Consider the following 17,538-nt stretch of genomic DNA (forward strand, 5'->3'; position numbering starts at 1 on the left):
AAATAAATGTTCAGTTGTAATATATAGTTCTATTGTACCTGTGTTTTCATGTGTTGTGGTTTTATGGGAATTGAATTATAAATTAGTGCAAGGGAGGTGAATCGCATACAGCTATAGCCATTCCAACAGGCTAGCCTGAGCTCTTCGACACACTGCGAGTTCATAACCCTAGACAGAAATTAAATTTACTTGGTAACTTCCACTTAAACTCCTCCCTTGCATCATATATAGGTGAATCTGGTTGTGGGTTCTTTAAAATTTCATCATTGTAAAAACAAGTTTAGTGGGAGTGTTACACGTGGGGGCTCGTCCGGGATGGTCAACATGGCTATGGAAGATACACATCCTCCCGTTCAGGCAGATTTTCAGACAAAACTGCTGATATTCCTTGCTAGTGAGGGCAAGACACTCATGGATGTGAAGGGTCTGGTAAACTCTGCATCACCTTCATCGGCTGCTCCAGATCTGAACACTCAGCTAGTTAATGCAATATCATCTTTGGTTGAAAAGTGTCACACCACACCATCTGAAAATCAGTCGTACCGCAAACTTCGCATATTCTCAGGGGTAAAGCCCACTCCTCATGGAGAAGAGGAATATGAAGCATGGGCTGATCAAACCGCTCACATGCTGGATGAGTGGAAGTGTGTGGATTCAATGAAGAAGCAAAGGATAGCTGAGAGTCTTAAAGGGCCTGCAGCAGATATTGTTAGATGCCTGAGAATCAGTAACCCCAATGCCACTGCTAATGATTATCTGACAGCTCTGGAAACAGCTTATGGAACGACGGAGAATGCCACTGATCTCATGTTAAAGTTCAGGAACACCTATCAGCTTGAAGGTGAGAAGCTCTCTCTCTACCTCCTTAGAATTGACAAACTGCTTCATTCTGTGTTAAGGAAAGGTGGACTTCATGTGGCCGACATGGATAAAACTCGTATTGAGCAAGTTGTCAGAGGATCATTGGTTCATGACCTTGTTGCTCTCCGTGTGAGAATGACATATAAACTCAAACCTGCACCTACTTTCACTGAACTCCTCCGTGATGTAAGAGAAGAAGAGGATCTGATAATGGAAAGACCTGGTGCTAAGTGCATTGCTGCATCAACCATGGTTGCTTCTATGGAATGTAATTCTGTTTCAGGCCCAGCATTGAAGCTTGATTCCAGTTCAGCAGCAGCAGAAAAAGATCTTTCCTTGGAAAAGCTCACCAGAGAGATGCAAGGGCTAAAGACAGAAGTGACTCGCCTTCTATCTCTTTCTGTTTCTTCACCCTCGTTAGATGCTCAGGCTCCACCATGGAACACAGGCAAGAATGCAGAGAGGAGGCCCAGTGCTAAAGTAAAATTTGAAAAACAAGAAAAATTTCGGCGAGACGATGTCTTCTGCTATAAATGTGGTGAAGATGGTCACTTCCAGCGGGAATGTCAGAACCCAGAGAATCTCAGAAAGGTCAACAAACGCCTTCTAAAATTGAGACAGCCATCGGGAAACTTCACAGGGGCTCAGTAGAGGGACGGGCTGGCGCTCCAGGGATAACACGTTCCGCCAAGTGTGAAACACTGAAAACACAGGAAGCTGCAATTCCGGTAGGTCTAATTGGACCTATTTCTATTGTCTCAGTGAGAATTGAAGACATATATGCAAAAGCTTTACTTGACAGTGGATCTCAAGTCACCTTACTCTACCGATCATTTTACGACAAGTATCTGAAGCACATGCCATTGACTCCTATTGATTGTTTGGAGATATGGGGCCTTAGTGTTAAAGACTATCCCTATGAAGGCTATCTGTGTCTGAAGCTTGAGTTTAATAGTGATGTAGTAGGAGTATCAGAGACTGTTGAGACACTTGTGCTTGTGTGCCCTGACCCTATAATTCAAGGTGAAGCTTCAGTCATCATAGGGACAAACACTTCAGTTGTGCGAAGGTTATTCAACTCATGCAAACTGAAAGGAGGAGAGAATTTCTTGTGTTCTATGACCGTGCATCCTGAGATTAAACAGGCATATCAGAAATTTCAACAGTCTCCCAACGAGACTGCAGACTTGGGAAATGGGACTGTATGGCTTGCTAGAGGCAATCCTATGTTCTTACCTCCAGGCGGCACTGCTACTGTTACTGGCATCCCTAAGCTTCATGGTTGTCATTCCACTCCCACAGTTCTAGTTGATTCAGAGGAGGGAGAGCTCACAGTGTTACCCACTCTAAAGAAGGCTAACGAGATGAGTAAACGACGCATCACATTTCTGGTGAGGAACATGTCGACTCATGCAGTGACTCTGAAACGTGGAATGCCCATAGCACAACTTTGCCCTGTGGATGTTGTAGGAGAAGCTCCAGTGATCACAGAGGATAGCCACAGTAGTGAGTTGACCTCTGATTCATTTAATTTCAAGGATTCTCCAATGTCTGAACAATGGAGAGAACAGCTGTGCAAACGGATGCTGGAAAGAAAGGAAGTTTTCTCTAGGGATGAGTTTGATGTTGGATGTGCGAAGAACACAGAACACTTAATCCGAGTGACCGATAATAAACCATTCAGAGAACGCTCCAGACGTCTTCCCCCAGGTGATGTGGCAGATGTGAGAAAACATTTGAATGGTCTACTGAAAGCTGGTATTATCTCTGAGTCGAGAAGTCCCTATGCTTCGCCCATAGTGGTGGTGCGGAAAAGAAATGGCGCCATTCGAATGTGCGTGGACTATCGGACTTTAAACAGGAGAACTGTACCAGACCAGTATACTGTGCCACGCATTGAAGATGCACTTACCTGTCTGAATGGTAGTCAGTGGTTCAGTGTGCTGGATCTGAGAAGTGGTTATTACCAGATACCTTTAGCCTCATCGGATAAAGAAAAGACTGCATTTATTTGCCCGGCTGGGTTTTACCAGTTCGAAAGAATGCCCCAAGGTATATCTGGTGCACCTGCCACTTTCCAACGTGCAATGGAGAGGATGGTCGGCGACATGAACCTTTTGGAGGTTCTGGTGTATTTGGATGATCTCATTGTGTTCGGAAGGACACTTGAGGAGCATAATGAACGTCTCTTTAAAGTCTTGGACAGGCTCAAAGAGGAAGGCCTGAAACTGTCTTTGGACAAATGTAAGTTCTGTTGCACCTCGGTAAATTACTTGGGACACATTGTTTCCAGGGAAGGGGTTGGCACGGACTCTTCTAAAGTAGAGGCAGTAAAGTCATGGCCCCGTCCAAACAATATTTCTGCTCTTCGCTCTTTCTTAGGATTTAGCGGCTATTACCGGCGCTTTGTCAGAGATTACTCCAGGATCTGTTTTCCTCTTAACCAGCTGTTGAAGGGCTGTGATACTGCTCGGAAGACTGTTAAGAAATGCATACAGGGAAAAGATGATCAAAAAGACAAGTATGAGAATGATTCAGAGGTGAAGTTCCATCCCTCTGAGCCATTTGGTCATCGGTGGAATGCAAAGTGTGAAGAGGCATTCGAGTTGTTGAAGAGATGTCTCACTGAAGCACCAGTATTGGCCTTTGCAAACCCACATTTACCTTACACTCTACATGTTGATGCCAGTAGAGAAGGGTTGGGTGCGGTGCTATATCAGGACCAGGAGAATGGATTACGTCCAGTTGCTTTTGTCAGCAGAAGTCTTTCACCATCTGAGAGGAACTACCCCACACACAAGCTTGAATTTTTGGCACTGAAGTGGGCTGTAACTGACAAACTGCATGACTACCTGTATGGCGGAAGGTTTGAAGTACATACGGATAATAATCCCTTAACATATGTCCTAACCACTGCTAAATTAGATGCTGTTGGACATCGATGGCTGGCTGCCCTGTCAACATACGACTTCAGTTTGAAGTATCGGCCTGGCCGGAAAAACATAGATGCTGATGCCCTGTCACGTCGTCCTCATGTGACAAATGCACCTAGTGATGAATGGGAGACAATTCCCTGTGGTAGTGTCAAAGCCTTGTGTCAGGTATCTCAAGTCAGGGGCCGTAAACACTTTCAGTCAGCTAGAATCATTGACATAATTGGGGCATCTAAGCAGGTCATACCAAGGGCCTATTGCAATGTGTCCTCAGTATGTACTCATCATCTACCTAAGCTAAATCCAGGTGAGATTGCAAAATCACAACAGGCAGACCCATGCATTGGTGAAGTAATAAAAGCAATTACAGAAGGTGATGTGAGTTGTGCTGATCGTACAAAGCACAAAGATATCTCACTATTGCTGAAAGAGGGGAAGAGGCTGAGATTAGAAGATTCTATTCTTTACCGAGTCTCAAAAGCACCTGAAAAGCAAGCACACCAGCAACTGCTGCTCCCACAGGAATTTAGAGGGGATGTGCTTCGTTCATTGCATGATAATTCTGGTCATTTAGGGTTCGACAAGACCTATGGACTTATACGAGAGCGGTTTTATTGGCCTCGTATGAAAGAAGAGGTTGAAAGGTACTGCAAAAACTGTGGCAGGTGTATTCAACGGAAAACCCTCCCAACAAGAGCAGCTGAACTGAAACACCTTACCAGTGAGGGACCGATGGATCTTATCTGCATAGACTTCTTGTCATTGGAGCCAGATTCCAAAAATGTTTGCAATGTACTGGTTGTTACAGATCATTACACACGCTATGCACAAGCATTTCCCACTAAAGACCAGAAGTCATCCACAGTTGCGAAGGTGCTGTGGGAAAAGTTCTTCATTCACTACGGCTTGCCTAGACAAGTGCACTCTGATCAGGGACGGGACTTTGAATGTCACCTCATCCATGACCTCCTGAAAATGCTTGGAGTTAAGAAGTCCAGAACCACCCCGTATCACCCTCAGGGGGATCCTCAGCCTGAGCGATTCAATAGGACGTTGCTTAACATGCTGGGAACACTGAGCACTGAAGATAAGTCCAAGTGGAGCCAACATATCAGTTTCTTAGTCCATGCCTATAACTGTACAGTAAATCATTCTACTGGATATAGTCCATACTTTTTAATGTTTGGGCGTGAAGCTAGGCTGCCAGTCGATGTGTGCTTTGGTCTTGGGGGGGGCAACTCATCTCCTAAGTCTTACATTTACATTTACATTTACGGCATTTGGCAGACGCCCTTATCCAGAGCGACTTACAACGTGCTTTCAAGTTACCATCGATGAAGAGATCAATTCCGGTTCACTAGGACCCCAACTATGAATACATCTATTTAATTCACTCTGTTGTAGATTCTGTACACAAAGTTTGACAAGAAAATTACAATTTAATCTAAATATTCTTTAAAGAGGAAGGTCTTGAGCTGCCGTTTGAAGGTGCTCAGTGACTGAGCTGTTCTGACCTCGAGGGGAAGTTCATTCCACCACCGAGGGGCCAAGACGGAGAAGAGTCTGGATGAATGTTTTCCTTTTACCTTCAGAGATGGAGGGACCAGGCGAGCAGTACTGGAGGCTCGGAGTATACGAGGTGCAGTGCGAGGTGTAATGAGGGCTGTGAGGTAGGATGGTGCTGCTCCATGTTTGGCTTTGTAGGCCAGCATCAGTATTTTGAACCTGATGCGTGCAGCTACTGGGAGCCAGTGAAGGGAACGTAGCAGAGGGGTGGTATGGGAGAATTTGGGAAGGTTGAAGATCAGTCGTGCTGCTGCATTTTGTATGAGTTGTAGAGGTCGGATGGTACATAGAGGTAGACCAGCTAGAAGGGAGTTGCAGTAGTCCAGTCGTGAGATTACTAAGGACTGAACCAGTAGTTGGGTGGCCTGGGGTGACAGGTAAGGGCGGATTCGTCTGATATTGTAGAGAAGGAATCTACATGAGCGGGAAAGATTGCTGATGTGAGTTGAGAAGGAGAGTTGGTTGTCTATTGTTACGCCAAGGTTGCGGGCTGTTGCAGAAGGAGAGAGCTGCGAGTTGTCTAGGTAAATAGCAAGATCCTGATGTGGTGAAGAATCTGCTGGAATGAATATTAGTTCAGTTTTGGTGGGATTGAGTTGGAGGTGATGGGCTGCCATCCAAGACGAGATGTCTGTTAGACATGCAGAGATTTTGGAAGCAGCATGTAGATCAGAGGGAGGAAAGGAGAAGAGGAGTTGTGTGTCGTCAGCATAGCAGTGGTAGGATAATCCATGTGAGGAAATGACCTCACCAAGTGATCTCGTGTAGAGGGAGAAAAGGAGAGGACCTAGCACCGAGCCTTGAGGGACACCAGTGGAGAGTCTACGTGAGGTAGAGGTGGATCCTTTCCAAGTCACTTGGTAAGATCGCTCATCAAGGTAGGAAGCAAACCACTGCCATGCTGAGCCCCGAATTCCAAGCCTCTTCAGGATTGACAAGAGAGTCTTGTGGTTAACGGTGTCAAATGCAGCAGATAGGTCAAGGAGAATAAGAACTGATGATAGTTTTGCCAATCTGGCTGCATGTAGCTGCTCGGTAACCGCCAAAAGGGCAGTCTCGGTGGAATGAGCTGTTCTGAAGCCAGACTGGTTAGGATCCAGGAGGTTGTTCTGTGATAAATGGAGTGATAGCTGGTTGTAGACACAGCGCTCAAGGATTTTGGATAGAAACGAGAGGAGGGAAACTGGTCTGTAATTGTTAATGTCTGTAGGATCAGCAGTGGGTTTCTTTAGGATTGGAAGAACCCTGGCTGTTTTGAAGGCGGATGGTACGTGGCCAGATGAGATTGAGCCGTTTATGATATAAGAAATGAAAGGGATGAGGTCAGGGGAGATAGTTTGAAACATTGCAGAAGGTATTGGATCTAGTGGACAGGTGGTTGGGTTGCCTGTGGAAATAATCTGAATGATTTCATCAGATGTGATTTTAGAAAATTGATTTAGAGTAGTTGTCGAATTTTCAGAGGGAAGAGTAGGATTAGTGGTGGAGAATGTCTCACAGATTTTTTCAATCTTCCCTGTGAAGAAGTTGGCAAAATCATCAGCTGTTAATGAAGTTGGGGCAGGGGAAGTCGGGGGGTTGAGTAGGGATAAGAAGATGTTGTGGAGTTTTTGAGGGTTGTGGGCAGAGGCTTCTAGTTTTGTTTTGTAGAAAGCAGTTTTAGCAGTAGTGAGGTTAGTAGAAAATTTGCGCAGAAGATTCTGGTAATCCAGTAGGTCTGAGTCAAGTTGAGATTTCTTGTATTTTCTCTCCGCTGCTCGAAGAACTCTTCGATTGCTACGCAATGTATCGGAGAGCCAGGGCGCAGGGGGAGAAGTCCTTTTGGGTTTAGTTGATATAGGACAGAGTTGATCAATGGAAAGGGAAAGTGAGGTGAGGAGAGAGTTAGTAGCGGTCTCTAGTGGTAAGGAGAGGAATGAGTCAGGGGTTGGGAGATGTGAAAGAATGCAGGAAGATACAGATGAAGGTGAGACAGTGTGAAGGTTTTGTCTAATGAAGGATGGACGGGGGACAGTTGTGGATCCTGTAGGTACAGTGAGTGTAAAGGTCAGGAAGTGGTGGTCAGAGATGTGAAGGGGAGTGGAAGAAAGGTCAGAAGTTGGAGAAGGACGACTGAAGACCAGGTCCAAGACATTCCCTCCTTTGTGTGTGGGAGAGATGTTGCTGTTGGTTAAGGAGAAAGAGTGGAGAAGGGGAAGAAGGCAGGATGATTGTAGCTGGGCTGATGGAAGGTTGAAGTCACCAAGGAGAGTTAGGGGGGGTTTCTAAGGAGAAAGTGCTGAGGAGAGTGTCCAATTCATCTATAAAGGTCCCAAGTGGCCCTGGAGGGCGATATAAGACTATGAGAATGATGTTCACAGGAGAAGAAACTGAGACTGTATGGAATTCGAAAGAAGAGATGCTAAGATGTGTCAGAGGCATTGGTGTGAAGGACCAATTTCTAGATATTAAAAGGCCAGTACCCCCTCCTCTCCCAGTTTTTCTAGGAGTGTGGGAGAACGTGTAGGCAGAAGAGAGGGCAGCAGGTGTAGCAGTGTTATGTGGGGATATCCAGGTCTCTGTTAGTGCCAGGAAGTTTAGGGAGTGGAGAGTAGTGAGACCAGAGATAAAGTCAGCTTTTTTAACAGCGGATTGACAGTTGAAGTATGTTTCAAACATGAAGAAAGACCTTCAAGCTGCCTACCAGCTAGCGGAAAGTGTGGCTGGGAAAAGGAATGATGCAAATAAACAGCAGTATGATCAAAGAGTCCGCTATTGTCCACTTGCTCCAGGAGACAGAGTTTTGATTCGAAATGTTGGACTTCAAGGAAAACATAAACTTGCAGATCGCTGGAGTTCAACTCCTTATGTGATTGAAAGTCAAATGCCAGGTTTGCCTGTGTTCAAGTTGAAGCCAGAACATAGAGATGGTCCAAAGAAGGTTCTCCATCGTAACTTGATCTTGCCAATTGGACAGGATGTTCGGCTGTCTGCTGAGGAAACCAAGGTGTCTGCACCCAAAAAGAGGCAGAGTAAAAGGCTTAAGGCTAAGAAAGCCACAGTACCTGAAGTTCTGGAGGAGGAGTCTATTAACAATGTTGATGAAGGATCTGATTCAGAAGAGGATGATATGCAAGTTTACACGTACCAATATTCACAACCTGTGACATACGGGAATAGTGGTGAGCGCACAGAACCCTTTAGCCTTGATCTGGGAATAGATCAGCCTGCAGAGACATTCACTCTCGACCCACAACACGACGAAAGTCAGAGCTCCTGGTTATCAAATCAGGGACCCGAAGAATCAGACAATGGTCCTCGAGAACCAGAAAATGGAGTGATAATGGACATCAGAAGTGAGTGTACAGCGGTAATTCAAGAGAACTTGACTCCTGGATCAGAGGAGATGATAGAGCCAGAAGAAGAAAGTGCACGACCACGAAGAGTTAGGAGGGCCCCTGAAAGACTCACCTATGACTTCCCAGGGCAGCCTACCTCAGTAAAACTAATAACTCATTCTGTCACTCCTGTAAGTGTTAATCTTAGCTCAGTTCAATCTACTATGAGCTTACCTAACAGATATATCAGTACTCTCTTTAAGTGGATTGGGTAGGTACCATTTTAAATAGAGGGATAAGGTAAATTTACGTGATCTCGTCTGCTACCGTCATGGGGACATGTCGGGTTTTGGTGGGGGGAGAGTGTAGCACCCTCTCAGGTGCACTGATATTATTTGTATTATTTCTGTTAATATCTGTACAGCAAGTGTGTTTTTGTTTCATTATATGCTCATATAATATGTTTATATCTTGTTTAAACTGTGTAATGGTATGCAGTTTATTTTGTGCTGTCCTATCATAGAGGGGGATGGAGAGCATGTGACAGGAAGAGTTGGGAGAGAAGCGACAGGAGACAGCGTTTTTTCTTAGTTTTAATTTAATTAGTGAAGTTACACGCTTTTGGTTAAAATAGCAAATGCATTCACATGCATTTATGTTGTACTAGTTTGAGAGTTAAATATTTTTCATGCATAAGGGTGCATAGTGCATGACGGAGGTTCGCTGACTTCCAGAGCAATTGCTATAAAGGGTAGAAGTGCACAGACTTCGGTGGGAACTCTGCACGCGGCGGAGACCGGGAGACCAGCGCGACGCGGGACGGCCCGGTGCTGTGGAGGTGTTGGACCACGCGAGGAGCGTTAATTCTACATTAGGAGCTGCACCGACGAAAGTTTTGTTCTGCAGACGGCAGAAGTGCAGCGGATCGTGGGGACAATACTGGAAGAAGTAGTGAGTAGACTCAACACACCAGTTTGAGCTCCACCAAGCGCGCCAACGATATTAAGAGTTACCTAGACGGTGTGAACATTTAAAACCCGGGTATTTTATTTTATTTGTGTTATTGTTTTAATGTTTATGTGGTGTGGGTTTTCCCCTGTTTAATTGTTGGGGAGGGAAATAAATGTTCAGTTGTAATATATAGTTCTATTGTACCTGTGTTTTCATGTGTTGTGGTTTTATGGGAATTGAATTATAAATTAGTGCAAGGGAGGTGAATCGCATACAGCTATAGCCATTCCAACAGGCTAGCCTGAGCTCTTCGACACACTGCGAGTTCATAACCCTAGACAGAAATTAAATTTACTTGGTAACTTCCACTTAAACTCCTCCCTTGCATCATATATAGGTGAATCTGGTTGTGGGTTCTTTAAAATTTCATCATTGTAAAAACAAGTTTAGTGGGAGTGTTACATAAATATGCACACTTGTGGCCAGTGGAGAGAGAAGCTCCGTAACCGTAACCATGCTGGGACTCACCAGCAGATGGAGCAACATGAGTGTGAGCTGCATCTAATTTCATCTGACACATCATCCTGGACTTTAATTAAAGCGTACAGGATCCTGACCAGAGCACGGTCCCAACACACAGGTTATGGGGGTTTGATGGGATTATGAAGTGTGTGTGTGTGTGTGAAGACTCACCAGCAGCAGTGCGGAGAGGAGGTCGATTCCTTCTGTGTCCAACCTGCAGAGAAGTGGGGAACAACTCTCAGCAAGCCTTCACACTGCCTAGTGTCTGTGTGTGTTCGAGACAGAGCGTGTACCTGGGAGCGTGGTTTATGAGCGGCTGTGGCTGGTACAGGGGGAAGTGGTACGATCGAAACTCCTCATTGGCTGTGATGCCCGTCCACGTCTCCTCTGCGGGGGTACCTGTGGTGGGCGGGGCACGGGGCTCAGGTTAGAGGTCACGGGCTGAATCGTGAATGCCACATCTCCAATTGAAGGTGTACGCACCCATAAGCCGGAAGATCAGGTGCAGCTCCTCTTTCACCGTGGAGCCGGGGAACATGGGCCGACCTGTCGCCATTTCAAACAAGATGCAGCCCACACCCCTGCACAGAGAGGAGCCGTCAACGGCGCCGTTCTCACGGTTCCTTACATCTCCATCAACCGTCCACCCATCCTGCTCAATCCACGTCTCCCATCACACAGATGATGAGAGTGCACCACTCACCACATGTCTATGGGAGTGGAATACTCTGTGGAGCCCAGCAGAACGTCAGGGGGGCGGTACCACAGGGTCACCACCTCGTTGGAGTAGGTTTTAGTCGGCACGGATTTGGCCCTGGCCAGACCTTGTAAATGTCAGACAGGATGAAGAGAGCAGTTCTCATATCACATGACATAACTCAGACTGGGATAAAAATACTGGGTCGGCTGGATCCTCACCAAAGTCAGCAAGCTTCAGTTCCCCCCGGTCGTTGATGAGTAGGTTCTGAGGTTTGAGGTCCCGGTGGAGAATCTTCCTCTTGTGGCAGTAGGACAGACCACGCAGCAGCTGGAACATGAAGACCTGCAGACGGAGGGAAAAACAGAGTCACTGCGAATGACCCCAGACGTGGCGATGAGGGGGAACACTTGCTCACCTTTACGTTGTGCATGCTCATGAGGTTCCCACAGTTATCCAGGTACTGCTTCAGATCACTGTCCTGCAGAGGGGACAAAAAACACGAAAGCAGTCCAGATTTCAAATGTTCAAAAACGTAGAAAAATCTGACTTTCCTTTTTCTTCTGGTCCAATGGTAGAATAAGGAGCAAACATGGACATTTCAGCCATGACAACATGGACGCCGGTACTCACCAGGTACTCAAAGACGAGGGTGAGGCAGCGGTCAGTGTGGATGATGTCATGCAGGGTCACAATGTTGGCATGTTTCAGGTTCTTCAGCAGGGACACTGTGGCAGAACACATCAAATCAACCTGACATCGGATTTGATGCGAATAAACAGGAGCTTTCAATTACTCAACTCCAAAAATTCATTAGCGTTCAGGAAGATGAAGAAGTGGCGTTGTGTGATGGAGCCTGTCCACCAGGGGGCAGTATTGCGCCACAGTGTGCGTAACAAGGGTTTTTTTTTCCAACGTAACTAATCACAGTCATCTGAGGCTCATTTAAAGAGCTTGCCAGGGTTGCCCCGGATCCAGACTGGGGTCTCAGGAGGAAGAGACCGGATTAAATCGTCCAAGGCATGGATGGTACCTTCTCGTATGGCCGTGCACGGCGCTCCCTCTTCATGCTCAAGCCGGATTTCCTTAAGAGCCACAAGGTTCTCCGTCAATTTGCTGCGACCCTTAAACACAGTGGCGTACGTGCCCTGAGAGGGGGGACAAAGATGCGGTGACATCCCTGAAAAGGCCACCTCATTAACTCACAGAGCAGACTGCCCTTGGAGGTTCTCACCCCGTCACAGCACAGACATCTTAATCAGACCGTTTTTAACCATGAGGCGCAGCCTCCTGATGTTAAAGTTACAAATCTCCCATCAGCGCTATGCCACAACACAAGCATTTTAGACAATAAAAGCCCCACCAGTGTGGCACAGCTCGGAAATAGGACATAATGACAAAAGAGCAGTTTACCTCTCCCAGTTTCCCCAACTTCACATATGTCTCGAGCTTCCCAAAGCCGATGTCAGACTGCAGCGGAGAGAGAAATCAGACGGCATGACTCCTAAAATGTGATCAATCTCAATAAAAACACAGTGCATTTCTCAAGCTGATGCTGGATCAGCTCACTCACAACCTCTAATGGCTGAACCCTGGTTTGAGGTGTGTGGAGGCTGATCCTGGATCAGCTGGTATCAGTTCGGGCGTCGGACACTGACCAGAGAGGCGCGGCGGGACATGCGGCTCAGTGGCTTACAGGGCTCTGGACTGTCCATCTGCAGCTTCTTCAGGAACTCGGGGGGCAGGCGGATGTCCATGGGCAGGGACATGCGCTTACTGACATCCTGTGGAAGAAATGAGTATAACAGACTCACTCATTCACTCTTCATCAGTCTAAGTGAAGTGATTGTCACATGTGATACACAGCAGCACAACACACGGTGCACACAGTGAAATTTGTCCTCTGCATTTAACCCATCACCCTGAGTGAGCAGTGGGCAGCCATGACAGGCGCCCGGGGAGCAGTGTGTGGGGACGGTGCTTTGCTCAGTGGCACCTCAGTGGCACCTTGGCGGATCGGGATTCAAACCAGCAACCTTCTGATTATGGGGCCGCTTCCTTAACCGCTAGGCCACCACCGCCCCAAATCAGTCTTGCGACGTCGCTACAGCATCTCACTGCCCTCAGTAATGGTCCAGAAGAGCCAGTGTGATAGGAGGCAGAAGGCAACAATTTAATTCCCTGATTCATTCCACACAGATTGGCTACTGGCAGGTCATTCGTTCAGAGACTCGGGGAGCAGAAAGGTGGAAACGGCCCTGAGGACGAGGGGTGATCTGGCCATGGGCGTGGAAAGTTCCTCATCTGTCCACAGTCAGGAGCAATAAAGAGGAGAGCTGTTGACGCCGTTTAACAGAAGACAGGGCATTGATCGGCGCTTTCAGTCTGCTTAAACCGCAGCCGTTTTAGGGCCGACCCCGCGGCATAGCGGGCTATGGAGTTTATTTGGTGTTCGCTCGGCTCAGCTGCCCACACCGGGGGAGTCTCAGTAGGCATCGCTGTCAGGCCTGAGGGGCATTTCATAGGTGATCTAAAGAGGCCGGAACCTTTAGAAGTGCTGGATTGATCCAGACCTTTATAGCGCCACAATAGCGGGGGCATCGACTCCCCCCCCCCCCCCTCCCCCGAATGTAAAAGAGCGAGTCAAAGGGAACCCACTGGGGGCAGCCGTAATGGAAAAGTCCCGATCGCCGTCCTTCACACACAATCACACAGCGCTGGAGGGGGCTGATGAAGCCCCCGTCGAGTTCAGAGGCCATTGATTAATCTCCGTTATTCCCCCTAAAGCTGGCCGTGTATTTATTTCTCTACCCGTTTATTTATTGTCACTCTGTGAAAGTCACCTTTCTGCGGCCGGCTGCAGTGTCCACAGCAGAAATACAGAGAAAGTGGAGATTTTTTTTCTGACCTTCCCTGAGAAACTCCTGCTTCTGATGGGATTTAGGGGCTTAAGATGGGAATTTGGAGCTGTAGAAAGCTCTAAAGAAGGGTTACGACTCGGTTAAGGATTAAAGTAATGTCAGGACAGGATTTTGTTAGGATTTGTCTTAAAACTACAGTTGGGGTTAAGACTAATTTTTAAGATTAAATTTTGAAATAGGATTATGTTTCGAACTAGACTTGTTCAAAACAAATTATGGGCCAGTTTCCTGTTAATGGATTAAGACTAGTCCTAGACTAAAACTATTTTGAACTCCATTGAATTTCTCAGGACTAGTCTTAAGTGTAACTTTTGCGATGAGTTTCATTAACAGAAGTTTATTATTGAACTGGGTTTAGTTGATATTTGGAACGAAATTGTGAGACAGGGCTCCAGACTAGATTTCATGTTCGGATGAGGTTTAAGACCATCCTCAGATTAACATTGTAAGCATATGAAATGGGACTGACCTCCATGGAGAAGCGGCGGTGCTGATGTTTGCTGTAGTACTTCATGTGAGTGGGGGACAGGGCGCGGTCGTCTGCGGCCTGCGGGCTCGGCTCCGGGTGCAGCGAGGGCAGGCCGAGGCTGCCGGGAACCAAGTCTGCAACACAAACACGCCCAGCATGGAGAACAGCTCTCGCTAAGATCAGCCCTGGGGTACAGAGAACCTGGGCCCGTTCTAGGCCCATCGTAGAGTTCGGCGTCACGGCCATCTGGTGTCTAACCAGCCTCATCTACATGATGTCTGGTCAAGAGACCTAACTCTAATGAGGCCATCTCCACCATGTGTCCATGGACACGAAATCGCTCCCAGAAACAATTAAGTCACTCGCGCTGATTACGGCGCCGCATCATCATGCATTTTAATTGTTGCGTAACGAAGTGCATGTCAATCACCGCGATTAGCAAACAAATATACAGCATGTCACCGTCGCTGTCGGCAACAAATCCAATTACCAGCCCCGTAACCCTCCACCGAAGGGCCACGCCGTCCCCGTCGCCTCCACCTTATTTATTTATTTATTTCGACGTGGGCGCCACATCCAAATGGCTTTTCTGCTCCATCAGTTCAAATTGGCTGAGGAAGCTGAAGATGCGGTGATAGGCAGTTAGATAGACACACACACACACACACACACACACAGACACAGACACAACCCTCCCCGCTTGCTCAGAGGTGACGAGTAATTGAGATCCACCTCATTACCAGCCTGAAGCTTGGAGCTGTGGCGAGACGAGACGTCCGTTTTCATTTCACGCCCAGACAGGGGCAAGTTCATTCTAATGGATGTGTGTGTGTGTGTTTTAAACGTCCACTCACTGGTCATTTTCACATTATTCATTCAGCTTCAGAAATCAGATCGTCACCGGACTGTTTGGGGTGGCCCGGTGTCTCGCTTTTACGTTGCATTGCACACAAGGGAATTAGTTCATATGCGGCAACTTATCATGACTACAGGGAAAAGGAGTTTTATTTGACCGGGTCTGTTGTAATGACAAGCAACATGCATTTTAAATGATAAATTGGGCGTGGTCTCTTGCGAGTGTAGTTGGATGAATGTGGGACCTCTGTGAAGGAAGGGCACGACTGCACCTTGTCACCGAGTCTGGCTGAGGTGTCCCCCTCCGCTGACCTGCGGTGACCATGAGCGCGGTATCGCCACACCACCATCTACATTTAAAAAAGCGTGAAATTCCCATGCTGAGCCGACGCCTGAACGCGGGAAAAAATTACAGGCCGCGCCGCGACATGCACTTACCGGGTGAATGGCACGAAAATGCACCAGCGGCCGACCTGATCAGACCGCCGGCCTCCGTTTAACTGGCACTGGAGACACCGGGCTGGTGTCACTTCAGAGCCCTGTAAACTGAGCAAACATGGGGGAGAGGGGGAAATTACCGCATTACGGCTCCTCGCCGCCTTCATTTTTCACCTTCTTCTCGTCTCTCTCTCTCTCTCTCTCTCTCTCTTTTTAATAATGCTACGGACAAAAGCCTCTTGCCGCTCGTCGTGTAGGCGCCGGGATGAAAGGCGCAGGAGGCCCGTGATCACAAGCCGCTCTTCACCCGATTGCGTCCGCCGTTTGCCGCGCATTAACGGCGCCATTTACTCAAGAGAGTTTGTTTAATATCGGCGGCCGCCACGTTGGACTGCAGGTCAGTGGCTCTCGGCGCCTCGGTCGGCCCGGCGTTCCACCGTCATTACGGAGTAAACAGCTCACGCGCTGGTTTATTGTCCGTGATCCAGGGCCGCTTCAGACGCTTTAAAATTGCTGCGATTTAATTACTTGTTGCCATGGGGACGGAAACTGGAACAAAGGGAGCACTGAAAGGGGGATGAGAGAGGGAAGCGGTCTCTCAGGTGGCGGAAAAGGCATCCGTACGAGCTTCGGAACATTACAGGCACCCTCGTACACTCGCACACACACCGCGAGATACACACTGATTGTCTCTGTGCCGCCAAAAGTGGCCAGCTGAGTGAGCAGCCCACACATTCAGATGGGGGGGGGTTCATTAGCATTGTGAGGACGGTGAGACGGATCTGAGAGAGAAGGGGGGAGGGGGCGGAGCCACAGCAAGTCTATTCATCCACAGTTCGCAATTTAAATATCACAGCCGGCAGCGCGGCACTTTGATCTGCCGCCTGTAATTGGGGTCGTCGAGAGGCGTCGGCCCCCGTCGTCCTCTTCCTCTCTGAGCAGCGGTTCCTTTCGTTCCCTTCAGATGCTTTTCACAACTTCTCACAGCGTGCATGTTGCCTGTACATGTTGTGTGTGTGTGAGTGTGTGTGTGCACATTTATTATTATACAGACAGACACCAACACACCTATTCATCGACCCGCAAAACCACTCAGTCCAGGTCAGAGTTGCTGTGGCAACATGAGGACCAGACCGTCTTGTCTGCCCTCATCTCCTCATCCCCTGAGACCCTCGCCACTCACAACACACCTGCTCTAACCACCGCCCATCCAAATGGTATAGCCCCTCCCCCTCAGATCTCGTCTCTAAAATAATCCCTCTGGGATTAGCGGCATCTTCACAGAGCAACATCAGGATCCGATTCTGGAGGGTTCTGCTGTCAGAGATGTCTGTGGCCGCGGCGATACTTTCTGCTGGATTCATTAAATCTTGGTTTCTTTTTTTTGTGGCGGAACTGAGCCTAATGAGTGTGATGCTGTCAAAGTAGAACAGAAGGTTCCTCTGGTACAATCAGAAGCAATTTTTGTGAGAAACATAAAGAACCAAATGTAAAAAGAGGTATAATACTCTCTATACACAGCACTGTATTAAAACCACTCCAATCTGGTGTTACCTGGCAGAAAGAGGCATGGCAGGTTAAAAGGTTAAAAGAATGAACAGTTTTTAACTAACTTTAACACCAGTAGATTACTATTGCAGTTACATGTAAATATTGTATGTAAAAAGGTACAGAATGTTACAGAAAAACCCAAAATAAAAGAAAGGAGATAGAGATAGAGGAAAGAAAGAAAGGGGGAGGAAAGAAAAAGAAAAAGCCAAAAAAACGGAGAGAAGACAGGCCCAGAAACTGGGGGGGGGGGAATCCCCCCAGCTCCCGATGGAGAGGAAAAAGAAGTGCCCAGAGACCACAAGAGAAAACTCTTTTATACATTTGACTCCCAGGAAGTTGCCACAGACCAATCAGAATTTGCTGTTTCCGCCCTGTCACGCCCTTGGCGTCTCCTGTTTGGGGGGGGGGGGGGGTGGGGGGGGGGGGGGGGGGGTGTAGCCCGACAAAGACAAAGTGG

General features: G+C 47.5%; 2 protein-coding genes across 3 annotated transcripts in view; one reads left to right on the plus strand and one right to left on the minus strand.

Moving 5' to 3' along the window:
• The window catches only part of cdk18 (cyclin dependent kinase 18), a 33,538-nt gene that overhangs the window by 3,118 nt on the left and 12,882 nt on the right, over window positions 1-17,538 (minus strand). For both annotated transcript variants that reach the window (XM_028997390.1, XM_028997389.1), the window contains exons 3-13: window positions 14,238-14,371; window positions 12,506-12,631; window positions 12,261-12,317; window positions 11,881-11,995; window positions 11,481-11,575; window positions 11,266-11,328; window positions 11,069-11,192; window positions 10,854-10,974; window positions 10,634-10,731; window positions 10,444-10,549; window positions 10,322-10,364 (exon numbers count right to left, since the gene is read on the minus strand). In XM_028997390.1, the coding sequence (XP_028853223.1) occupies window positions 10,322-10,364; window positions 10,444-10,549; window positions 10,634-10,731; window positions 10,854-10,974; window positions 11,069-11,192; window positions 11,266-11,328; window positions 11,481-11,575; window positions 11,881-11,995; window positions 12,261-12,317; window positions 12,506-12,631; window positions 14,238-14,371 (1,082 nt within the window). The remainder of the gene's footprint in view (window positions 1-10,321; window positions 10,365-10,443; window positions 10,550-10,633; window positions 10,732-10,853; window positions 10,975-11,068; window positions 11,193-11,265; window positions 11,329-11,480; window positions 11,576-11,880; window positions 11,996-12,260; window positions 12,318-12,505; window positions 12,632-14,237; window positions 14,372-17,538) is intronic.
• Window positions 4,466-9,675, plus strand: LOC114800249 (uncharacterized). The gene is made up of 2 exons (XM_028997388.1): window positions 4,466-5,051; window positions 7,999-9,675. Exons 1-2 carry the CDS (start codon window positions 4,527-4,529, stop codon window positions 8,950-8,952), a joined length of 1,479 nt encoding a protein of 492 aa, XP_028853221.1. The 5' UTR covers window positions 4,466-4,526; the 3' UTR covers window positions 8,953-9,675.

The sequence above is a fragment of the Denticeps clupeoides genome, chromosome 12 (genome assembly GCF_900700375.1).
Source record: "Denticeps clupeoides chromosome 12, fDenClu1.1, whole genome shotgun sequence".
Lineage (NCBI taxonomy): Eukaryota > Metazoa > Chordata > Actinopteri > Clupeiformes > Denticipitidae > Denticeps > Denticeps clupeoides.